We start from the raw sequence: 25,999 nt of genomic DNA on the forward strand, positions 1-25,999 counted from the left end.
CTCCAGGGATGGAGAATCCACTACTTCCCTGGGCAGCCCATTCCAATGCCTGATCACCCTCTCAGTAAAGAAATTCTAATATCCAACCTAAACCTCCCCTGGCACAACTTAAGACCGTGCCCTCTTGTCTTGCTGAGAGTTGTCTGGGAGAAGAGACCAACCCCCCCCTGGCTACACCCTCCTTTCAGGGAGTTGTAGAGAGTGATGAGGTCTCCTCTGAGCCTCCTCTTCTCCAGGCTGAACAGCCCCAGCTCCCTCAGCCTCTCCTCATAGGACTTGTGCTGGAGTCCCTTCACCAGCCTGGTTGCCCTCCTTTGGACCCGCTCCAGGACCTCAATCTCCTTCCTAAACTGAGGAGCCCAGAACTGGACACAGTACTCGAGGTGTGGCCTCACCAGCGCTGAGTACAGGGGCAGAATCCCTTCCCTGGACCTGCTGGCGATGCTGTTCCTGATACAGGCCAGGATGCCATTGGCCTTCTTGGTCACCTGGGCACACTGCTGGCTCATGTTCAGCTTCCTGTCAATCCAAACTCCCAGGTCTCTCTCTGTCTGTCAGAGACAGATGCAAGCTAGGCTACAAGTTTAGAACACTCTGAATTCTGTGCTCATTCCTGGGTGCACTTTTGTTTCCTTGTATCAAGTGCCTCGCAGAAACTAGGGGAGACATTCTTCAGTAGGGATTGTGTCCTGTGGGGTGAGGGGAGACATGAAACTGCTACTGTTCTATAAACAAAGGCTTTTGTCCCTTTGTTACTGTGTTTGGATCATCTTTTTCCCATTGAGAAAGGTAGGTTAAATTTGATATATAGAGGTATTCATACAGAACAGGTTTTAAATGCAAGAGGGGGAGTTCAGTTAGTAAGGAAGGGATGTTTTTCTCATCAGCCTGGTGCTAGAAGCACAAACATTATAAGGTAGAATGCTGTGGAATTTGCCATCTTTTTTTTTTTTTTTTTTTAATACATATATATTATTCTGGAATTCATGTATGTGAAGCCTTCCTACTGCCAACAGTTCTGCTGGAGTGATTACTTGCCTGCATTTCAAAGATGATTTCTGTTCTACCTCCAGTGATGCTGAGCTCTTGGGAGGGTGGGGTGGCAGAAACACCAACCCACCCTCGCAGGCAGAGAGCATCAGTCCTGGCACAGCTCTCTTGAGCCAAGGTCTACAGAGCTGGCCATGGAGCAGACATCCACAGTCAAACTTCCCTTTATTCCTGCTACAGCACTTGCCCAAGATCAGGAATCAGTAGTAGCAGGCCCTGTCCTCAGGGTCTAAGTGTTTAAACCACTATTTTTTAAAAAATTCACCCCATTCCTGGCCCTGTTGTCTTCTTTTTAAGAGTAAGATGGTGCCTCCACCAGCCTGCCAACAGGACTCCTGCCTGTGGAACAGATGTAGTTAAAATCTAACAATTTGCTTTTGAGAAGGTGCTTATTGAGGGTGGAAATTAATCACTGAATGTGGAAGAGTTTCAAAATCAGATTAATCTTCTAGGTTACCAGAGCAGCCTAGCACCCTGAATTGGCATTCAGACACAGCAGTCAGGTGAGGAGAGCAATCTGCTCCACACATATACCCAAGTGAAACAGAACACAATCATATTGTCACCATTTCCTAAAAAACTGTGTCACTGGTGAAGCTTTACTTCAAGGATGTCAAAAAGCAGTTGAGAAAAACCTGTTACCCAAGCAATACAAACCCCAGATCCTTCAAGCAACTACTTACGGGGAAGCAAAGTTCTAATTTGTACTTTAAATTGGCTGGAAGGATTTACATTTCATTTCTTCCGAGGTTATAGCTCTTTTATTGTTTATTTTTAGGGATTTGTACCATTACATGCCAAGTCATTAAAGGCAGCTAACGATCGTCGTCACTGTAGTAGCGCTGTTTCATAGCTCTGTATTTCCTGAGGAAGTACAAAGCCTCCAACTCTTTTATAACAAATTCTCCTCGGGCAATTAGTTCCTTAATTTTTTCAGGATCTTTCACATCTTTGTTTTTTAGAAAAGCTGCTTTCAAACGGCTTCTAAAGTAGTCTGCTCCTTTGGGATACTCCCTTCCAAGGTACAGCAGCTTGAAGGGAAAAAAAAAAAAAAAGTGTATGTTTTTTAAAGATCAAATGCACAGTAAGAGGATTTTGTCTGATTAAGGGAAGTGCCCGTGGCATTGAACACTTACATTTTTGTACAGATTCATCACTTCACCTCTTAAAGAATTGGCCATTCTCACATTTCAGTGAACGCTTTATTCTTGTCTCATTTTTTTTTTTTTTTTAAATACACCTGAAGAACAACCAGTTTGACATTAGCCTTCCAGGGGACTCACTCAGTCCCACCCTCATCCTCCTCAGGAACTCTGTGCTTTCTCACCAAGCCCTGCCTGTTCTACTCTCTTTCTCTGCTTATAATTTTCCATTGTTCAGTTTTCCTTCTTCCTCCCTCCTTACCATCTCTCCTCAGCTTAAACACCTCCCAGAACCTTCCAGCTGCTCTCATGGATCCCTCATGGATCTCCAGGCTCTTCACCAGCAGCTCCCTGACCTGCTCCCACGCTTCCCTGCTCCACTGCGGGGACATTAAGCTCGATACACATTATCTGCGTGTGCACAGAGCTGTAAATATAAAATACAGGAATAAAAAGAGCATTTCCCGCATCTTTAGCAATCCCTGGTCTCGCTATTTTAAAACCCTTTCAGTGCATTAAGGGCTGAGGGCGGTGCGTCTCGGCAAAACGTAATGCAAAACAAAAAAAACAACCAACCCAAACCCGATGAATGCCTCAGTAACGAAGCAAAAGGACTTGTTATTTGTGTAAATAAAAGCAACCGGAACCGAATCTATCTTTGCTGCACCGGAGGTCCGGTAGGACTGGGGGCCGTCCCCTCGGACTGCTACCTCCCCCCCAGCTCTCCGGGCCCTTTCCCCCTGCTCTGCCCTGCCCCGAGCTGTGCCTCCGGCCCTGGCTCACACAGGACCCGCACCCCTCGGACCCCCCGAACCTTCCGAACCCCCCGGGCCCTGCGGGACAGGGGCAGAAGGGGAAGGTCAGACTCTCACCGCCCCGCTCTGCCGGAAACCGCGCCGCCACCGCTTTGCGGCAAAGCCGTAAAAGGCGGCACCGCCCTTCAGCCGGGCGGGCGGGGCAGGCATCAGGTGGGTAGGAGAGGCTGGTTGCCTAGCAACGCGGCGGCGCCATGGTGAGAGGGGGCTCGGTGCGGCCCGGGGGTTCTGGGCCTTTCCCCTTCATAGCGGGTTTTTTCCGGGCTGGTGCTGTCCGGTCCCGGTGACCGAGCTGCCGGAGCCGGCTGTGAGGGTGCGGGGTGTTGGGGATGGCTGCGAAGCTGCAGCGGGTGGGCGGCAGCGGTCTGTGTGTTGGACCGGGGGGTTCGGTGGTCCTGGTGTAGCCGCAGGGCTTAGAGCTTCTGCGGGTAAAGAGGGAAGGACGGAGCTGCGGTAACGGGGCTTTGAGACGCTGGTGAGGTGGTGAGGGGGGTAAGGGTTGGGCTGAGGTATTTGTCATGGGCTGCTGAAGTGTCTGGAAAAAAACATTGAAGGCTTTGAAGTCGCTTTTCTGCAGTCCCCCGACCTCGTTTCTTGCGCTGCTATGGCGTTTCTTCCTTGCTATGGCAGCCTGAGAAACCCAGCATGCAGGTAACTAAAGCAGCTTTCAGTTTTAGCCCTCCTGACAAGGATCTCTGCATTCCCTTGTGCAGCCTGTCCTCCCCTTCTTCTCTTACTCCACCCCACGGGGGATTTGCTCCTCTGGGTGATTAATCACAGTTACTTTGGTCAAAGTTACTTAAATTCATGTGGCAATAGTTAGACATTGCAGAGGAAAGGTAATTGTTTGGTAAACCACTGTTAAATGTCTGGCTTTCTACTGTAGGCATAGAATTCTAGAGTCATAGAATTATAAAGTCATAGAATCATAGAATGGATTGGGTTGGAAGGGTCTAGAAGATCATCCAGTTCCAACCCCCCTGCATGGGCAGGGGCACCTCCCACTAGACCAGGTTGCTCCAGGCTGTATCCAGCCTGGCCTTGAACACTTCCAGGGAGGGAGCAGCCACAGTTTCCCTGGGCAACCTGTGCCAGTGTCTCAGCACCCTCAGAGTGAAGGATTTCTTCCTAATATCTTACCTAAGTCTTCAAGTTTTTGCAGAAGTCATTTGGAGAAGCCTCCTAGTTATGTGTTTTTCATTTCATGTGAAGTTTCCCCAGGAATTCTTATTCAAAACTCTAGTGGTCACAGCATGATGTAATTTCCTGTTATTTGGAGTAGTACATGGTATCAGTTGATCAGAAAGCTTTTTTTTTTACAAAATTGTATCTTGGATTCCATACTTGTGGTGTATTATTTTTTTAACTGTGGGAATAAGTAGGTATACTTCAAAACCCATAAGTATAATCTAGTCTGATGAATTATGATAGTCTGGAGTCAAATTCACCACTGATTTTCTGCACTATTGAAATTATTGTAATTACAGTCTTTCAGTAGTTAATCTCATCTAGTTTTACAGAATAGTTGTATTTTTTAATTACTCCTCAATACTCAGTACCCTCTTCTTTGATACTCACTGTCCTTTTTTTCCTCCCACTCACTTCTAGGGTCCAAAAAAGAAAAAAAAGAAAAAGGTAGGAAGGTAGAAATATCCTTTAGTTCACATTCAGAATTTTGAGTCTTGCAGTATTCGTTTAGATAGTGTGCCAGCACAATGCTGCTATTTTGGAAATTAAATGAGTAAAACGACAAAGCACTTCACGCTGAAATTAAAGTAATCATCTTTCTTCTGAACTTACTGCCTAGGAAACATTATTTTAAAGAGGTTCTGTCATAATAAGGGTGCTGTGACACCATAGTTTTAATCAAATGTGCTTTTAAAACTGGAAAAAGGTGGGGTTTTTTGTTTTTTAACTTGTATGTCTCCCGAAACAGTTGGTCAGGCTGAATCCAGGCGTCTCCAGGACACGAAGCGTTCGCGCCTTTGGCAGGAGGGCCAGGCAGTGTTCATGCAGAACTGTGAGGGGTCTGCTCTGCTTGGCAGCAGGTGCCCAGGCAGGGAGACAGTGTCCTGGCTTTTTGTTGCAGGCTGGACACGAAACAAGATGGGTAGGGGGGGGATAAGAGGCAGAAGTCCACGGGAAACTGAACTGAATGCATTCGTTCCCGAGGATTTCTCTTAGTTCACTGGTAACGAAGTGGTCCACACCCTCCCCTGAAAAAAGAACACATCCCCCCCATGTGTTCTCTGGAGAACTGTGCATCTCAGTTGTGTGAGTACAGTACAAAGTCGTAAGCATGGGAAAAGAAGTTGACTAAAAAGTGATTATAAGTAATTGAAACAAGCGGATTTTTCATTCTCACTGTAAGAAAAGTAATCAAAGATTTAATTTTTTTTTTTATTTTATTTTAAGGGAATGAACTGGTTCTTCCCTGGAATTTTAATGTGTAGAATTGTGGGTTTTTTTACTGACTCTGTTCTAGAAGAATTTTTCAAATAAATGCTTTGGTAACAAATGTGACCAGATTCATGCTGACGCTGGTGGGTGTACGTTAGCTGTTGGCACTAAGTTTTCACCACTGTGATAACTTTTGTATTTAGAGTTACATTTATGCATATATTTATTGCCATGGTAAGCAGTGGAAAGTGAATAGCTTTCAAAGTAGTTGTTTATATCCAAACATATACTAGTCATAATTGAAGTGTGACATAATAGTATTTGTAACACACTGTGTGATGAATAACATAGGTTTTCTTAGATTATCTGTAAATTCCCCATCAAAACAGAGTATCTGTAGCACTACTTCCTCAATTATTAGGAATGCTCAGATGGAATGGGTGGGAAGACTTCATGACACCATTGTGTTATATTTCATAGAATCTGCTGAGTTGGAAGAGACCCATCAGAATCATCAAGTCCAACTCTTGTCCATATGTAGGGCACCCCAAATATCCCACCATGTGCCTGAGTGTGTCATCCAAATTCTGCTTGAACTCAGGCAGGCTTGGTGGCATAACTACTTCCTTGGGGAGCCTGTTCCACTGCAAATGTTTGGACTTAAGTCCTCTTTTGTTGTCTCTCCCTGACAGCTTTGTTGGATCTCTTTATTTACTGAAAGAGACTTTACACCTCTGCCAGATGGGCACTGTGCTGCTGTGCTGGTTTGGTGCCATTCTGTACCCATTCCTCTGCAGAAGAGGATTGGATTCCTAACAGATGCCTTTCACCCTTCCTACTTACCATATATTCTCTTGCTGACACTGAGGATGCAAGTCATACTGTTTTAGTCATTTTTCCTGTCCTGACTGAATCCTTGGAAGTCCTTTCTCTACCAGTGAGGGGTAGGGACTTGTGATTTGGCTCTCTTATGTGCAATGTCCAGGTTAGATGGCTGAGTGAAAGACTTGTCTCCTCTTTTCATATTGTCTTGCCCTTTGAACCTGTCTACATTCCATATTTTCTGTGTTCTAAAAACCCAAACGTTTAATTTCACTTTCTTTCACTGTGTGTGTCAGTCACAGTGCTGACAGAGTACTACTGTTCAGCCAGTACATAGATACATCACCAAGTGCAAGTTGTTCTCCTTGGCATCTTGTCTCTTGTCATGCATACATTTGCTTTCAACCTCAGTTTAGACTTCTGACAGGTTTTGTTTTCTCCATATGCTGGAGCCAGTGCAGAATACCATGGTTTATTTTCCCATGTGTAGAGCAAACAAGCAAAAGAGTCTGTCCCACTCATAACCAGTAACATTGTCTGTGGATTCATTTTGCAGCTCATTACAAAATCAGCCTCCTTGTTTTTACAAGCTCCATGAACTTGTTTTTGTTACTGCATCAACAGAAAATCACTGTTTTCCTCCTTTCCAGCCCCTTAGTTTTAAGGGCTTTTTTCTAGTGACATGTAGTGATCCTAAATGTTTGATTAAACATCCCAAGGCTCTGTCAACACAAAAACCAAAGACAAAACCCAAACAAAATTGTGATAAAAAAATAACCCATCAAAGAATCTTCTTTTTTGCCTGTGAGGGAATAAATTGAGGAGCCAAATCCAAGTCTTTAAATGCACGTATAATTATGGATTATTATTTCCATGTCCTAGCTGTTCAAGTCTCTTAAAGACAACATGGCCTCATGTGCACAGATCCAATCATGATTTTTTAATGTGTATCTTCATTGAGGAATCTATGAATGCCATGAATTACCGGACAAAAACCAGTGTTCTATTTAGATTAATCTGTTACATGACAGCTGATTTTGTATGTTACTTATCCTTTTATTTTTAAAAAATGTGCACCCAGACTGCAAAGAACTGATCAGAAAGATAATTTCTGAGAAACCCAAATTTAAAATGTAGTTATTCTAAGATTAACCTAAAGGGTTGAGCAGTTAACTGTCTGTCTTTAGGTTTTCATGACAGTAAAGAGAACTGTTTGTGTAGTTGCCCTGCTTTTAAATGCAAGGCATATATCCCCAAAAGACATTTTTGAATATTTCCCAAAACATTTGAAGTCATAACATCTGCTTTCTTAGAAATCTACTTGTTATTTGATTTCCACATTAAACCAAAAGATTTTATTGTTCCTCTAGGGTGGACGTGTTCAGGAATGTCTCACACAGATTAATACAAATGTTAATTGTAGAAGCATGTATTGCATCATGAAAATGAGAAAAAAAACTGAGTGCAGGATGTATTTTGCTGTTCTGGAGGTTTCATTGTCTGTGTAGGGAACCTAAAGTCTTCAGGAACCAGATTAGAAGGGCAAAGTTACGAGGGTGAATAGTTCTCAAAATGTATTGAAGTAATATTGACATTTGTTTTCTTTTAATTTATTGCAAACATTAAGACTGAAGACACAGAGAAAGTTAGCAAAGCTGAACAACTGAGATTACAGAAAGAAGAGGAGGAAAGGAGGCTGAAAGAGGAAGGTACTGTGCATTTCATTTGCAGGGAGTATGATGGCACAAATTATTTAAAAGGGACAGAAAGTTCTATCCTAAACTGTATGTGCAGCAATATCTGTATTTCACAAATACAGGTGATTCATTCCTCTTTTCTTGTGTGGGCTAAATTCTGTTACTTGTTACCACCTCCCACATCATGCTTTCCTAATAGAGCCTTACCCTTTTTCTGTAGTTATTTCTACCATGATTAGGAACTTGGAAAGGAGGATGACTGGAAAATTAGTTTGTTTTTTTTTCTCCTAGCCATCTTTCTTTCCAAATTTCTAATCATGGGAATTTAGAAATACAGTGTTTGAACTTCTGGGTTTTTTCTCCTTTCAAACCTAGTTATTATCTGAAAAGGACTTTTTCTAAAGAAGGCCAAGAGAATACACATGTTGGCAGGGGGCCAGCTGGTGTACTGAAGGGGTAGCATACAAGGTGACTCCAAACTAGGATAGATTAAACCTTGGTTGGTCTGACTTCTTCTTTATCTATTGAGTGACAGATTCCTCCACCCACTTCTTCAAGATCTCTGCTGGATATCACCAGAGCTCATAAAATGGAATCTCAGTTGCATGACTTGACTTACTCTCTCCTTCTAAATGTGTCAGCTTCTGCAGCTTAGCATCACAACCTGGTACCTCTGAACATCAGATCTCTCTCTTCTACTTTCCTTTCTCCCATTAGTCCATCCAGATGGGAGGCTAGGAATGCTGTGGCTGCTACTAATCATTAGTAGCCTCTGGGGGGGTAGTGGCTCAGGGGAGTGCAGGATGATTTGGGAGCTGCCACTGCTCTTGCCTCTGTGCAACACAGGTGTGTTTGAAGCGATTTGCAGGTGGGCAGTGGCAGTCACTGTTTTGAAACATCTGGATTGATGTATAGGCTGTGCTGGCTTAAGCTGAATCCTTAGGAAGTGTAATAAACTTTGGTTTTCATATCCTCTCTGATTTTCTAGTCCCTGTGGCAGCAAAGCTAGAACTGAGATCAGGGAGTTCCTGATCCTGAAGAGGGTTTCAATGAAGAACCAACTGTGAGACTGAATTACCCACCAGAGGCTGTAGGAGAGGGGAAGAGTTACTTGAGGTTGAGTCATTCTGGCAGTTTCATCATAGACCTGGGGCTGTTTGAGCTGTAGGTAGAGGGAGAGGACACTCCTGATGCTGTTTCTGGGGGGAAAAAGAGGGCTTGCTGATCCTGGTCTCCACTTGTATTGTCACAGGATGACAGGGGTAGCACCACAGATAATGTGTTTTAGAAATGGGATTTGGCTTATTTGAAAGATTCCTGTGCAATATAAAATACACCTTTGTGTTGCTCATTTTTGTGGTTGTTTTGTCACTAGAGCTAATAAAATAATTTCTCTTGTTTTATTAACCAAAGGTTAATTATGCTCTTGATTTATTTCCCAATTTTCAGAGGAAGCCCAATTGCAAGCTGAAAAAGAAGAAGAAGCAAGGCTTGAAAAGGAGAGGATTAGGATGGAAATGCTCAAGGCAAAAGTTAGTTTATATTCAATAGTTACTGAAAAATTCTAATCCTATTTCCAAACTTGTGACAAAGCCTTCAAAGAATTATTTCTTAGTGTGAGAATGGAAAAGGATTTCCATATAGCCTTATTGTTGGGAACAATGTGGACAAAATTATCTAGCATAATTAGATTAAAATTAATAATGAAAAATCTATCCAAATCACTGGAAGGAACTCTTGTATAAAGTCCCACAAGTTGACAAGGTAGTGAGCTGAATTAGTAGTTAAATAAAACATGATACCTATAAAGTCAAAAGAGATTGAGTTTTTTTGTATAGTATTCTTTCACTAAGCCAATATTTAATTTAGTGTTGTTTTGATTCAGAAAAATTCCCTGAGACAATATAGTCTTGCCTGCTCTTGATACATAAAGATGCTATGGTTAAAATTAACTTTTGGGATATGTTGGTCTTAAGTTGTGCCAAGGGAAGTTTAGGTTAGATATTAGAAAGAATTTCTTTATGGAGAGGGTGATCAAGCATTGGAATGGGCTGCCCAGGGAAGTAGTGGATTCTCTGTCCCTGGAGATATTTAAAAAGAGACTGGATGTGGCACTCAGTGCCATGGTCTGGTAACTGCAGCGGTAGTGGATCAAGGGTTGGACTTGATGATCTCTGAGGTCCCTTCCAACCCAGCCAATTCTATGATTCTATGATTCTATGTGATACTTCAGATTGAATAAATACTTCTTTTTTCCATTGTGACTATTATTTCAGTTTGATATATTTTTGTTTCCCATAAATACATTTGATGGAGTTGTGGCAAGAAAATTTTGGCATAAACTCTAGAAGTGGTTACATATTAGGATAGATACACTGTTTTTGTGCATAGGTGTGTGTGTATTTGAATAGGTATGTTTGTCTTTCTAACAACATTGGAATTCAGAACAAAACTGATTGATAATATCTAAATGCTTTTGTGTTGAGAAAAAAAAAAAAAAAAGATTTACCATAGTTTACACCACTACCACCCCCCAGTAAAGTCACTCTTGCCTATGCCTCTTCTCCTTTTTTTTCCCCTGAGAGATAGGATAAATTTAAAATAATAGAAATTATAACAGAAAAAAATAATCTTGCACACATTTTTTCAACATATGCTTACATGTTTTCATCAGCTCTCATTAGGGGTAGCTCCAGGATGGTGCTACAGAAACTGTTCACTTGAGAGGTTAACAGTCATATGAGATGTATGGCTCAGCAACTAATTTGATAACAATAGCATATTGCAAACTGCTGCAGTCTTCTTGAGTATTTCATTAAAAAGAAAGTTATTAGTGTTTGGGTTTGTTTAAATAATAAATCAGTTAAATACCTTATTTTTTTCTTTAATATAATTAGCTGTAAGTAGCAAACCAGATACAAGATATTTAACTTCTCTGATATATATGTAATTCAACAGGATGAAGAACGAAGGGAGTCTGAACTAGCAAAACTTCATTCACTGCAGCAGAAGTTTTTGTCTGCACAGCAGTGGAAAACAGATTGTAGAGCACAGGCAAAGGTAAGCTTTATTTCCAAAATCTACCCAGTGTCTTAGAGGTTTAGCAGCAAAGAGACTTTAGGCTGTGTCTCCATTACAGGTAACAGGAATGCTTCAATTTCTTGAACTTAGATGTGTAGTATGACTGCATTTCAAGTTCCATCTCAAGGCAGTAACTGGCCATCCTCACTGTTTTCCATTTTCTACCCATTGTAGTCCACAGAAAAGGAACATTAGCAAAAAAGAAACCTCTCTGTCTGGTCAGGATATTAGGGCTGCACAGTTTATCCCAGTAGTCAAATGGAATTGTAGTTTCAGGTGGTTTTCTATTTATCCTTCTGTTTATATTTGCTTAACTCATTCTGCTTTTAAGCATCCCATTAAAAAAAGCTCTACCAGGACTTAAAAATAGTTTTGTTGAATCTGAGACAATTGACAACATTTGTTCCAGTGATTCCTGGAGAGAAAGTGGCCAAAACTTTGTAGGACACAGTGCAAATGTGGATCAGAAATCATGTGAAAATGCAGCTGAGAGTTAATGAAAATATGTGAAAATGCAGCTCAGAGTTAATGTCTGCAATTTTAGGTGACTACATTGAGACTGAGTTACCATCCAATAATACTAGATGCCTGTAAAGTTAAATTTTAAATAGTAAGGTATGGAAATACATGAGTAGAACATTTCCCTTGTGTAAATCTATCCAACATCATCCAGTAACTGTCTGATAATGTCAGTTTGGTTCCAAGTAAGGCTGAACAGACTTAAAGACACAAGGATTTTCTTTGTCTTGTATATCACTTAATCCTTTATTAAGCCTCTGTGGAACAAATATAGAATCATAGGACAAATCACATTAGAAGGGACTTCTGAAACCCATCCACTACTTCTGCAGAAAGGGCAAACTCTGAAGTTAAAGAAAGGTTAAATTCAGTTTTGAAAAAGAATGGGATACCACAGGATCTCTGGACAACTAGCTGACTGCTTTGCCACTTTCATTGTACTCATTTTTCTCAAATCCAATTGAGATTTTCCTTGCTATAGCTGGTGTTCCTTCTCAGCTTCTTTGTCCCTATGAACATCTGAGAAACGTTTGCCTCTGTCTTCTCTATAACTCCTCTCTATAACTCCTCTCTAGGTGCTGGTAGGTTGCCATCAACTCCTCCCTTAGCTTTTCTAGTCCTCTCCTGACTAGCAAAGCGTGTGTTGTCTCCTCCAATCCCCTAACCACCCTGATGTCCTTCTGCTGGACTCTCCAACTCACCACTCTTGTACTGAGGAACTCAGAACTGAATGCAGCACTGCAGAGATCACCTTATTCCACTGTTCCACAGAGGGAACAGTTGTAAGTCAGCTGATGACTTTCTGGTGTAGCCCCCTGTGCCCTTAGCCTTTGTTGCCACAAGAGTGCAGCATGGTAACTTCACAGTCACCTCCCAACACCTTTGGATGGTTTTTATTACCTTTTTCAGTTGATGAAAAGCTCTGACTTCATTATCCTTGTGAATTAAAGAATCTGTCAGTAGTCTTGAAAGGGGAGAGTTGTTACTTATGGATGTTTCTGAAGAGTACTTCTTGGAAGGAGACACATTAGATTTTTTTTTGTTTGTTTTGAAATTTTTAGTTTGCTTTGAAAAAGTAATGGCAAAATAGAACCATTATTTTAAAAGCAAATTTCCAAATTAAATACAGCTAGATAATCGGAAGTATCAGAGTTTTTTATTAGCCTGTTGTTAAGAATGTTTAGGGAAAAAGAAATATATAATCATAGAATACATGAGGTTGGAAGGGACCTCTAGAGGTCATCTAGTCTGAACCCCCTGCAGTAAGCAGGGGACACCAAATGCTGAGTTTCCATGTCCATTTCTGAACAATTTCAGTTCACATTAGTGATAAATTCACAAATTATCATAAAAGGTATGATCTTTCTCAAATGACAAGTGCTGTTATTTTTAAGGATGTGTTTTCCTGATGATGAAACTGAATCTTTTAAGTGCAAAGATTAAAAAAGAAATCAGGTTTCTTAGTTACTGAAGACTGATCAATCTCTTATATGGGAGTTTCCAGTCCACTGAGCACTCACCTATTACTGATTTTTTTAAGTCAGTGGAAATAGTGATGGAAGTGGTTGGGAAAGCTCATTTGCTTTAAAAAATCAATTTTACATTGTAGTGCAGTCTTCAGTAACATTGCATTATTAATCTTTACAGTAAACAGGGAGGCATCTTATGATATGGATGAAAAAAATTACATTATAGATGATAAATTGATCCCATGAGACAATGTTAAGCTCTTGTAAAATTAAGTGGGTTTAGCCTGCTGCTGTTTTTGTTTTTCCTTCCCTTTCTACAAGAATGACGAATAATTGATTTGAAAATAAAATTATTCAAGGAAAATAAAAAATTAATTAGGATTTCACATTCCTATCAGAGGTTTCTATAACAGCTGAATTGCTGCTGGTAAGGAGGAGGACATCTCCTTCAGGGGCAGAGGGAGGAGGAGTAAATGTGTTGTAGAAGGCTCTTAAGCAGCTTTATTGCCAGTGTAGGAATTTTCAGTTTTGTTGGCAGTATCTAGTTTGAGAACCATCTGCCTCTTCCACCTGCACTGGTTCTTCATATATGTTCTTAGTCATTTATTCTTTCCATCCCTCATTTGTGGCAGGTACTGAATTAATTGCTTTTTTTAAGCCATGCAGACTCTACCTAGCAGAAAAGAAATCACTGATAAATGAGTAAGTACAACAGCAAATATTAGGTGGGCAGAAGGATCTTACCACATTAATATCAAAGCAAACCATTTTTTTTTCTGGCATAGTGATGAGCCAGGTGGTATTACAGTTCTGTTCAGATGCAGGTGTGGATGTATCACTGTAATATATTTGTCTTTCAGAATTATTTTTATTTTAATTTTTGTTTTAAATAATGACAGTTATTTGGACCACATGCCTGTACCTATTTTTCTTTGAACATTTTCTGTAGTGGGAGCATTACCTCAGTTGTGATGGAAGTCCTGACCCAACTGTGCTGCCAGAAATAAATACTTTCATGAGCTTATGGCGTGATGATCAAAATGAGGACATTCAGCTTGTGATGAAGAAAGGGGAACAGGTGCTAAATGTAAGTGTCAAAATGGCATTTTTCAGTATAAGCTTAGCAGAACTTACCCTTGACAAAGCCCTTTACTTTCTCTTTTTTCCTTCTTTTTTCTTCATTTTTTTCCTTTTTTCTTTCTTTTCTTTCTTTCTTTTTCCTTTACTTTTTTTTTTTTTCTTTTGTAATAGCCAGTTGGCTGAAATATGCTGACATTTAAATCCCTGAAGTTTTTTTGTCAGGATTTTTTTTTTTTTAGTTACAGGGTTCTTGTCAACTCCAAAGATTATATCTATTGACTTTAAACATACAGTGTATCTAAGGGGTTTGTGTGTACTCTGTCTACATTGAGCTCTAGTATTCCAATATCCATCTTCACTCCTATGTACATTTTGAACACTTGAGCTAGAACATACAAGCTTATGTCACATATGGGTGCTCAGGTGGACTGCAGCCTTATTGTGTAACATTTACAGCCAGTAGTGTCATGTAAAAGCAAGAGTTCCCAAAATGCAAGACACCAACTGTTGGTGGCTTGTAAAAATAATTTGTGGCTGCTCTGTAAATTTAGGATTTGTTTTCATTTGTGCTAACATTTTAGTGCTTTTTATAAAGTTAAAGGAGATCTTCCAGAAACTAGGTGTGAAAGTCACATACGTAGTAAAAGCTTCATTGTTCTGGTTTGGTCCCAAGTCCTGGGTTTCCTAATGCTTGCTGGGTGCTGTGTGTTTCACCTTTCACACACTGCCTTTTTCTGAGCTTGTTCCTCTCCAAGAATTTAGAGAGATTACTCTCCCCTTTGCCTTGTACACTGCCACCCAAGCAAAAACCCAGGCAATTGCTCACTTCTGTTCCTTCTTGCCACTTTTCTCCCTGCTCTCATGCCTTTCCCACAAACACGCTTCCTTCCTCTGCTGTGTGTTTCCCATCTGACGCAGAAGCAATTACATCCACTTCAGCTCCTGTAAACCTGCGCTGCCTTGCCCTTTGTGCTCAGCAGAGCATGATGTGATGTTAGAAGATGGGTGATTTTGGTTTGTCCCTACTGGAAGTGCAAGGTGATGTCAAAAATACCACCCGACTTCTCTGGGCCAAAACCACTTGAGCTTTCCCTTCCTCTTGCACATGTTTTTGGAGTGAACTCCTAAATTCTGAGCTGTGAGATCATGGAGATCAGCAGTTCAGAGTTGACAGGGACCTCTTTGAGGTAGACCCTGTTAAAGGTGTGATACAAAAAAGACAGCAGTAGTTGCAATTCTGCTGCTTTGCCACGTGTTTAAGGAGCATTCATCAGGCTAAAAGGAAGGAAGAGTCTGGCAAATCTGAAGGAAGGCATAAGGTATAATCTGATCCTCCCTTCATCTCAGTGCTGCAGGGTCACTGCCAGCTAGGAATTGTTTAGTTCTTTACAAGCATTTATATGTTAAAATATTAGCATTGAGTGGAAGACAACAGTGTTATGACTGTGTTCCAAAATTAACAATAAGGATTGTTCTGAGAATGCATTTGCTGTATGCCTTCCTTTTTTTACTATATTTACTATTATTATTATTACTATTTTTACTATTTTTTTTTAAGATTTCATAGTTAAGATTAATACTATAGCAAATATGGTTCCAAAATAAAGCTGTAAGCTTTTCATTTAAACTGATATGTTACCGAAAGGTTTTGGTTTTTTTTATGTGACCAATCCTGTTCAATAAATGATCTATTTCATAAGCAAAGATTTCACAGCCCACAGGTTAAGGAGAGAAGGAATTGGCCTGGAGAAATGAACAAAGGCAGAGCTGACCCTGGATTTTCCAGCACTTTGCATGGTTGGCTGACTCAGCACGGTTTTTAGAGATGTAATAGAAAAAGATTATTTCTGCAACCAAAATATGTTTGTGTATAAATGAAGCAAGTTTGCTGCATTTTTTAATGACAGAACACACAGTATATTAAGGGTGGTGTCAAAACAAAGATACTTTTCCTGTATATAATGTTTTCTAGTTAATTGAGAAGTTGCAGTTTATTTTATTGGACACACCACCCAGTGAGATAACAGAAAAAGAAACAGCCCAGTACCAGGAATCTATTCTGGAATTGGAGAATCTGCTTCATCAAAAGTACAATGAAGCAACAGAACAACTGCTTAAAGTAAGTAAGGTTTACTACTTCAAAGCTTTAATATGCCCAGTGCACATAAGGTTAGCTACAAGTGTGTTGTGAAGGTTGGTTTTTTTGCTCTTAAATTGTCACAGAGATTATTACTTAAGTTTCCAAAGTCTTAGTCTTAGAATTTCCAAATAATGTGCACAGCAGATCTCAGAGTTGTATTTCTTCAAAACCCCTGAAAATCTTAACTTTGGTGTGGAAATTCTCATCATTAAGACATCTGATGCTAAATGATTGTGACATTTTATGAAATTTGGAGATTTTGAAAACAAGGGTTGTGGTATGAAATTTGTTTCCTATTTTGTCCTGATTATTTAAATTAAAGTTAGTTGACTGTACAAAAAAACTGCAAATGTGAAAAGCAGATCATAAGGCTAGCTTGTACACATATTTTAATACAAGTTCATATGATTACAACATTTTTTGAAAAGAGATCTTGCAAAGAATAAAGATTATTTTAACAAATAAATGAAAAATGGTCTTGGGAATCATTTTTCTGGGTTGCATGTACAAGTAGTGAGTATGCTTGATATTTTAAGTATGCCAATCATATATGTAGTTATATTCAGCAAAAAAATATTACTCATGAAATAATTAAATGAACTAATGAATCAATTGTATGTTTGTTCACAGTCAAAACCCTCTGCAGATTAATAAATGTTAAATTGTTGATAATTTTTACTGAATGTAGGATTAAACTCTTAATGTAATTAAAACATCACAAGTTCTATGGTAGCAAAAAAGTAAAATAATCTGTTCAGTGGCTGTAGGATAAACTGGGCTGTGCTTTATTACCCAAGTTATTACCCAATTACACTTTATTTTTTTATTTTTATTTTTTTAAACTTTTCCTAAGAAGTATTTTTGAGGGCATATGATTAAAGGAGATAGGCATTACCATTGAAGGGGATAATGTAGGAGCCCATATTTGGTGGTTTTTCTACTGACAGAACACCTGATAGAGGAAAAAGATTCAAGTTTTTAACTCTCATGTTTTAGTACATAAATAGAACATACCTGTTCTTAGTCTGGTGCATTTTAATAGCCATGTGTCTTCTTTTATTCAAGCATAAATGTAAGTAAATCAAAGGTTTATAACTAAGAAGAATTCATTATTTTATCTGCTTTTTTTCTTTTTAGACAGCTAATACGTATGAAGATTCTTACACTGGAAATATGCAGGCAGTCATAAAAGACAAAAATGTTACTTTCTGCATTTGGGGCAATCTGAAGAAGAAAATAAGGTACAGCATATGGAAAATCTGAATTTGAAATGAGGTCTGGCCTTGTTTACCTAAGTCAAGTAAACACCAAGAACCAGTTTCTCATAACACTCTTCATATTAAATAGTATTTGTTCTACAGCCTTCCAAATTATGGTTTCCATACCATCCTGTTGCTAAGGGAGGTACTAGTTACATCAGTTTCATTAAAGAAACAGGAGTGGTTTATAGACGTGGATATACATATTCACTATACATACATATATAAATTTTTCTTTCTTAAAATGCTACATTAGAGACCTTTTACTGCCAGTACAATTTTTAAAGGAAAACAATAAAACTCATGCAGATAATTGAAATTCCTCTGGATTTAATATTTCTTCCTGATGCATTAAAAGTCTCTAATCTGTTACAGTTTCTTACAAAGTGGTTAGTGAACCTTTTTGCTCACTTCTTTGTTAGGTAAGAGATTTAGAGTCTGGAATGCAAATATCCTCCATTTTTCATTCTGAATTTTTTATTTTTTATTTTGGAATACTATTTAACTGATGTATTTCTCAAAGCAAGATTCTTGAGTGGACTTCCACTCTGCAGATATGAGGAGTAAAGGGGAAAAAGGACTTTGCCTTGAGTAAGGACCTGTTGCTCTAAGCTTTGCTAAGATAGCTGCAAGGCTCCGTGCTGGGCAGCATCAGACTGACCTGCAGGAAGAGCCCATTTGGGTTAGTGTTTTGGACAAACCTTGTGGTCAGCTGAGAGGTGCACGTAAAATTTTCACCCAAGAATTAAAAAATAAATGAAGCTTTACCAGAAGATTTTGTATAACTCATGACCAGCTGATCTTACCTGAAAATAAGCGGTTTTTAAGTTGTTCTGGCTTTGGTTGGGCAATGAGCAAGAAACATTGTATCTGATGAAAGATCCCACATTCACAAGCTAGATATATTTGACTTGATGCAAGTCCTCTCCTGGGTTGCTGTTAGCCTGTTTCCTACAATGTCACAAGGGTCCATGGCTATGTGATACTCTTAAAATCACTTTGGGTTTGGTGTGGAAGATGCTGAAAGTGATGTAACACAGGCAGGTGGTGACTTCACCTATGTAAGAATTTGCCCGGTAAATCAGTCCAGTTTTACCAGAAAGATACTGAGTAGAAGAGTTGCCATCTGACTCTGCCTCACTGTTACCCCATCAGGACTGTTATTTTTGCAGCTCCTAATCCCTTTAATGCAGTTACAGCTTTTCTGGAGGGGCTTACAGACAGCTGTCAGTACAAGACAGGAAGCGTATCCTGACATCCCACCCTGCTTCTTAGACAGAAGGGAATGTAGGTGACTTCTAGTGTAGACCATCAGTTTGAATACTTATGAAGAAATGCAAGAGTGAGGACTGCCAGTCTTACTGGAGAATGTTCTTTTTGCAACTGTTATTTACAGGTTCAAAAATCATGTGTTTTGTGATGTCCCGCATGGATTTGATCTTCCAAAGTCACTGGCAATGAGCAGCGTTGCTGTTCGAATATTGCATACTCATTATGATCATGTATCCCCACTCTGGCTGCAATGTCAGAGTGTTCCAAAATTGGAAGTCTTAGGTAGCAAAGAGTTAACTCCACCTTCAAAAGACAGTGTAGAAGAACCAGAAGAGGAGAAACAGACAGACAGAGAAGAGCTTGAGGTGCCCGTTGAACAAGACACGTATTCTGACAGAAGGAAGGTAGGTAAAAGAATCTTGCCAAAGGATATTCTACATTGCTGTTGTTACTCCTAGCTGAATACGAGCAACTTGTGTTAGTACTGTGCCACAGATCTTCTCAGGAGAGTGGAAAAATGAATAACCAAGGATTGTTGTGCAGAAGGTAGAAAGTGAGGTTTGGTCAGGGTGTGGTAGGTGCTGTCCATTTGACAAGCATGAGTTGGCACTTGTTTGATAGTTTAAGAGTAGGATCAAGCCAAGAGGAATGTTGGGTGCCATTGTAAGATAGTTCCATAAATCTGTAATGTACCTTCTGCTTCTGAGAAACTGGCAGCCCCATAAAATCACTGCAGGAACCCAATGTGAGGGAAGCAGAGTAGTTCAGCAGGTCATTGTTGTGTTACATGGTTGCTTCGTGTCTGTATGCTGAAACTTTGCCACTGGAGGGCTTTCCCAGTACTGTTTCTGGCTGCTGAATTCCCCTTATCAACACTCCTCAGTGGATATGTTAGCTTTGGGTGTTATGGAGGTTGCTTGGTTTTGTATTCTTGTTACCAGGTTTGGGTTTTTGACTTTTGGTGTCGTCTGTGACCTGCAGATAAGTGGTTTGGGTTTTCTACCTAGAATTTTTGCACAAATAACTGTAAACTGTCAGGTTGTATGTCATCTCAGTATGTTTGGAGGAATAATCTTTGCTGTTTTTCTTTTTTTTGCACAACAAATCTTGAGGTTTGGCAGTTTTCACTGTTATTTTTCAGACTTCCTTCAAGCTTCTAGTTTCATTCTCTCTTTTTTTTTTTTTTTTTTTTCCCAGGCCTTGCTCTCTTTCTTTCAGTCCAGTTTTATGAATTTGCCTGTTCCCTATGAAGACTCCGCTTCTCTCAGCTACTGCGGTCTCTCCTCCTGTCCACCTTTGCCATGAGTTCCCTCACATTTATGTGTGTGAACACTTCTTTCTCCTTCCCTTCTGCCCTCCTTCAGGAGATGTGTCTTCCTTCCACACAGTCAGGCACAGCAGAGGGCTCAGGAGGTTCTTGTGCCTCCAGATGGATGGCTCCTACACTGGGCTGCTCTCTGTCTACTGCTGTGCTTCCAGAATCATCAGCTACCACAGGGATGTATTCATATCTGGGTTGGAAATCTGGCTGGAAATCTAGGGTAATATTTTAAGAATGGAAAACAATGTGAGAAAGGAAATAAATATCATGGGGAAGGCACAGGCTAAGACTGCAAATGAGTGGTCTGGTAGAGTTCTAGTCACGGCTTTCAATTCAGTGTTGGTTTAGGTTTTCCTTGTGTCACTCTTCTATCTGTCAAGTCAGCATAAATGTAATTTTTGAGCATACACACTTCTAAAAAGGTTAAGTGCTTGTATGGTACCCGAGGAATTTGAAATGAAAGTTGATGTGGAAGTGAAGTAATGAGGTTATGTTTATTTTTATGTTTCTGGTTCCAAAGTTGGAGATTACCTTCATCAAAACTACTTTGTTCTGGCTTCTTACAAATAATTTCTCCTAAAAGCCTATCCCTGTAGCAAGATTGGTGCAAATGTTAGCGTAGGAGTGGGACTGTTTTTCTTTTTTTCCATGAACCTTCTTGAAAGAGGTGATACTCTCCTCTCTATTTATTGTTGCATTTGTCTCTGACTAATGAAAAAATGTCTTTTGCTTTTTATATAGAGTGCTACCTCATTCAAAGAAAACAGCAATAGCATAACTAATATAAATGAGACAACAGAGGAAGAGATTAAGAAATCAGGAATCTTGGACATATCAGAAGGTTAGTTTGTTTAGCTTTATATGCAGCATTACAAAAGTGTCTATTCTAGATACTTTTTTATATATAAAAACATTGTGATATAGATCTAAATGAATGGAACAAAGTTGAAGTTTTGGAGATTATTTCACTCTCTAAAAGCAAATTTTATAACACAGTAGCTGTTTTTGTATTATTGGGCACCTATTTTTGGTCCTAGTCAAAAGTAACATCCAGTGCAATATTTTGTTTGAGCTTGAGTTTTTGGGTTTTCTTCCTTAAATAAAATATTTCTAGTAATTTTTGTCCATGATGTAGATGCCTTTTAATAACATCTTCCAAGTAATTAAAAGTTAAATTCCTACATATATGTAATATAGACGTTTCATATATATACATGTATGTAGTATACACATGTAGAAAAAATGTTCTTTGTTATCTTAAAATTTTGTTTCATAAATACCATGTCTTTCACCATCAGCCTGTCCTGTACATGCCTTATATAACTTCCTTCTTTTCTTTTCTTTTCATACCAATACAATCTCACTAAACCTGTCCAGACTCGACTGTATTTTATATTTTTTAAATTCTTCTATGACTTTTTTTGTCATTCAAACCTCATTTTGCATTGACTACAAAGTTAAGAGCAGAGATTAATCTTTTAAAAAGCTCAGTACCAAACCAAGACGTTCTTGTCATTGGTTCTTCTTTCTCCACATTTCAATTAACTATTAAAAGATTTGGGGAATACCAGTAGATGGTGCTGAAATGCTGCAGCATATGAAGGACAGCAAGCACGTGGGCTTTTTGTGTAAAGGTAAAAAAAATAGAAGAAGTGGGAAATTCCAGTATCTTACTTTAAGCACCACATTTAATTCCTGGGTTTTTTTTTTTTTTTGGTTTTTTGGGTTTTTTTTTTTAGTTCAGGATCTAGCAATGCAGGAGGAGACAGGTGAAAGAGAGGAGGCCATACCTGATGAAAACGTTGTTGATTTGCAAGAGTTTATACCTGTGGGTGGTGTGTACCACATTGATGCTCTGCACCTTCCACCTCAGGTCAAAGAAATCAAGGACTGGAACATGGTGGAGGTAAGTGGGGAGGTGAGAGGTTACACATCCCTGAAGAGCTGGTCCCAAGGTGTGCCACCACCCTACATACACAGTGTACATACACAGTACATACACAGTGATTCATAGAGCAATAAACTAAAGGACCAAGTTTTTCAAATAATTTTTCAATTAAACTTGGCCCATTTTTTGAGCAGTCATGGAGAACAGATCAGCCAGCACTTAGTGCTCCTCAGTATAGCTACTACAGAGCTGGAAAAATGCTCTTGGCAAAGGTAAAAGTAAAGAGAGTTATTATTTTTTTCATATGTGAAGTTTATGCTTAAAGAAGGATGCTGCCTCAATACACATCACAGTTTCTAGGGAAGCTGAAAGCCTTTATTTTAGTGGAAACTAAGGGTGGACTGTGGGCAGATGGAGAGGTGTGGGATCTTTGTTCCCAGCTGAGCACACAGCCCTGCATTACCAGTCACAGGTGACCTCTTTGATTCACCTTTGATGCTGTGTGGGAAGAGTGATGCTATATCTACTTCTGCCTCTCAGGTGCTCTTGTTATTTTTTGAGATTGTGGATTTAGTAAAAAAAAAAATGGCTATGGGTACTGTGTGTCAGTGCCTTAAGGGAACCACCAAGCATGTGAGGGGTGTAAAGGCTAGTTAGTAGTCACCTCCCTGCTGTCTTGTAGTTGGAAATGTACAATATTAGCAAACCATAGCTACTAATAAATTTAAAATGGTGTCTTAAGGAACTCTGCAGGTGATAAGGTGGACTTAAGGGAAAAAAAAAAGACTTCTGGATGTTCTAATAAAAAAAATGTTATCTGTCCTTTTCCCATCTTCCTAAAGCTACTTGATCCTGGACTGGAAGCATACCCATATCCCCCAGAAGAGGCTGAAGATGCTGCACACCCCCCAATACAGATAACCCTTATGCTTGCTGACCATGTGATGTATTTTGAGAATCCTTTGATAGCCCGATGGGATCCTGCAGGTACCAACTTCAGATATAACATGAAATTTAATCCTGAGTTTATTTCCAGAATCCAATTGCAAAGATAACAATCATTTCAGAGCTGATAAATAATTCGGGGACTTCAATGTTAAATAAATTTGTGTTTGCTTTTTTTGTTTGGTTGTTTTTTTTGTTGTACTGTTTTGTTTCTCCATCATAGATAAAAGCTTAAGCAAGCAGTTCAGTATTTACTGTAGCTTTTTTAACTGAATGGAAAAAAAATATGCAACATTTAATGGGCAGTAGTATAACTGTATACCAAAAATCAAGTTTTATTAGCAGGAAGCCGTGCCAAATCCACTTCAAGCCAAATTATCTCCTAACTACATGCATCAGCATTCAATTGAAATGCAAAAATAAAATGATAAAAACCAAATTGGATATTCTGTTTATTAGAAAAGTACAACATACCTCTGACAATATTCATAAAAGAAAGTAGAACCTCTTAAAAGTGTTTCATGTTTGAAGTTACTCTTGACTATGAGTTTATGGTATAGAATATAGCAAGTAAATAATGGCATTTCCATTACAATTTGTATTTCTTTAGAGATTGGGAAAAAGTTCTGTTTAAGCCCAGTCTTGTACTTGAAGACTATTAAAATGAGGGAAGTCTTTACCTTAAATGAATTACCTTTATTTTGTGCCTCATATTTTAAGTATAACTATATATTATAACTACAATAGTTACTGTAGGATGTCAGTAACTAATTCTTCCCCAACATTTATCATTATATATTATATAATTTATAGCATTATATATTTATTATATATATAAGCATTATATATTTTATTTTTGCATTCTTTTTGTAAAGGCCAACAGTGGAGAACTGATGGCATCAGCAACATAAGGTATGAAACACAGGAAAAGAAAGTCACCTTTGAGATGGATGCCTTTTACACTGTAGCCCTGCTCCAGGATGCTCATCTCAGCATGCCTTATTCCACATGGGAATTGCAACCTACTGGTACAGATGAAGCACTACTTCTAGTTAAAACAATCTTTGCAGAAGTTCAGATACAAATTAAGGTACTGTAAGTATTTTTTTTATAAAACAACTGCAGATTTTTAATTTTTTTTTTAAATTATAACACTTTCTTATTAAGGATTTGGGATGCTTCCAACAAGAGCAGTTTCAATTTTACTCTGCCCTGGTTGTTATGCAGTAGTTAATGTGTGACATATGTAGGAAAGCAAAGCAGCTGTTAGCATTTGATACCTGAAGCAGAAAATAGCTTTCATGATCAGTAAGATGTTCTCACTGGTTTGTACAACAGGGTAATCAGTGTATGTTGTCTTCAGTAGTGGCACAAGAGAAGCATGTACTTTCCCACCTGACAGGAAAATGGATAAGTCCACTTGAGCTAAGAGCAGTTTTGAAAAAGGCTGGTGTGAATATTTTCCCAGAGGAGTATTCTCACAAGTATGTCCCTGTGCACAAGAAGGTGAGTGCAACAGCAGTTGGCTTTCCTGTAGGTTTTGTCTTTTTTCAGCCTATTTGTAGGTCACATTTTCTTATTTGAAGACCTATTGTGCAGAATTAGATGGCCACTATACAAGGGTTCTAGAAACTTAGCCAGTGGAGTCTGCTTAAAGCAAGTTTTTCTTACCTTTGTATAACACAGGAAATTAGACTGATATATATAAATATATATGAATATTTCCTAACTCATACTTTTGCATTACAGTCTCCTACAGCAGAAATTAGGGCATATCAAGAGATGGCACTGCTTGCATCTGCTTTTGCTTTTGCCCAGAGCAAGTGGAATCTAGAAGCCAGTGAAGAGCAAGTAGTGTTCAAGGTTTGTGGACTTAGACTAAACTTCTAGAAAAAGCAGCACAGAATTCTATATGGTGTTATAGAGAGTGAAAGAATTAACTTTTACAAGCTTCACTCATCTGATAATCTTCAATCCCTACATGCAGTCTTGATGCAACAGTTTTAAGACTACTTCAACAGTTCAATAGAATTTAAGAGCTTGTTTCTCCACTGCCTCCCAGCTCATGCATTTAGAGGAACAAGAGTTTGAGATCTCTACTGGCACACAGTAACAAAGACACTTGCTGATGTGCTAGGATGTATGATTTGATAGGTCAGCTATTAAGGCTATAGCCAAAGCTGGGATGATTTAGGTGGATGCAGATTTTCATGAAGCAGCCTACTATAGCTGAATAGCAAGCTGATATGCAAGTTTTTTAAATTAATATCTTGAAATTACTTCTCTGCAGGGCTTTCATTTGTTCCCTACTCTAAGGGAGGGAATAAGAAACTTAAGTGTTGATTTATTTCTACCTGTGAACTAACAACACCTGTGATTAAAACTTCTCCCAAGCAGACAAAAATGCTTCTATTTGCGAGTCTAGATACAGAATATACTGTAACAACTGCTGAAATCTTAAGATGCCCCCCTCTTAAGTGAAATGCATGTGGCATACAAGTATTTAGCTTAATACTTAATCCCAGGATCAAGAACTAAACCAAACTATGGCTGTTGCACCTATCTACTTTCTCAGAAGTCAGGAGCAGAAGGAAGGCTGGAGCAGCCAAACCTTGTATTTTACAGAGGCAAAATAGACAAGATTTTGGTGCTGTTGACAGTACCTGGTATGCAGTCTCATGGACAGAGAGCTCATTGCTTTAGTGATCACAGCAGCATCCTGGTTTTGTTTGGGTTACATGCAGGAATATACTAGAATTTATTCTGTCAGTGTCGTGGGCTTCCTCGGGCAGTGCATTTCTTTTTTCTGCAATAGGTAAGTGAGCATCTTAATGCAGATGCTGTAAAGGACTGGGCTCTTTACCTGTTTGATGGTCAGAAAGCACAAAAGCTCAAGATCACTGAGTCCAGCGAAGATTTTTCAGAGGACCTAGAAGAAGATTCTGAATTTCACTCCACACTTTACCATATGCTTAAAGACTTTGCCAGCCAAGAAGCAATTGATAAAGTGGAGACAGCTAGCTTCCTGTTCATTGATGCTGTGTATCAGCTGCTCCTTGCCACAAGAGTTTTAACATACTCTTAAATACTGCACGCTTT

The 25,999-nt window shown here is 39.2% G+C and overlaps 2 protein-coding genes across 5 annotated transcripts; one reads left to right on the top strand and one right to left on the bottom strand.

Moving 5' to 3' along the window:
• Nucleotides 1–1,788: 1,788 nt before the first annotated feature.
• ETFRF1 (electron transfer flavoprotein regulatory factor 1) lies at nucleotides 1,789–3,098 on the bottom strand. Of its 4 annotated transcripts, none has more exons than XM_008490219.2 (3): nucleotides 3,065–3,098; nucleotides 2,187–2,290; nucleotides 1,789–2,081 (listed from the first exon to the last, which is right to left on the bottom strand). In XM_008490219.2, the coding sequence occupies exons 2-3, from the start codon at nucleotides 2,229–2,231 to the stop codon at nucleotides 1,866–1,868; spliced, it is 261 nt and encodes an 86-aa protein (XP_008488441.1). In that variant the 5' UTR covers nucleotides 2,232–2,290; nucleotides 3,065–3,098; the 3' UTR covers nucleotides 1,789–1,865. The 4 variants fall into 4 exon arrangements, with proteins under 4 accessions (XP_008488441.1, XP_030325426.1, XP_030325427.1 ...); XM_030469566.1 differs by having other exon boundaries at nucleotides 3,059–3,094; XM_030469567.1 differs by having other exon boundaries at nucleotides 2,187–2,299; nucleotides 3,062–3,093.
• CASC1 (cancer susceptibility 1) lies at nucleotides 3,089–25,985 on the top strand. The gene is made up of 14 exons (XM_030469558.1): nucleotides 3,089–3,160; nucleotides 9,376–9,458; nucleotides 10,885–10,986; nucleotides 13,945–14,082; nucleotides 16,048–16,194; nucleotides 17,353–17,456; nucleotides 18,871–19,150; nucleotides 20,809–20,908; nucleotides 21,807–21,973; nucleotides 22,798–22,942; nucleotides 23,776–23,990; nucleotides 24,239–24,406; nucleotides 24,650–24,763; nucleotides 25,716–25,985. Exons 2-14 carry the CDS (start codon nucleotides 9,438–9,440, stop codon nucleotides 25,983–25,985), a joined length of 1,971 nt encoding a protein of 656 aa, XP_030325418.1. The 5' UTR covers nucleotides 3,089–3,160; nucleotides 9,376–9,437.
• Nucleotides 25,986–25,999: the final 14 nt, after the last annotated feature.

The sequence above is a fragment of the Calypte anna genome, chromosome 1 (genome assembly GCF_003957555.1).
Source record: "Calypte anna isolate BGI_N300 chromosome 1, bCalAnn1_v1.p, whole genome shotgun sequence".
NCBI classification, from domain to species: Eukaryota; Metazoa; Chordata; class Aves; order Apodiformes; family Trochilidae; genus Calypte; species Calypte anna.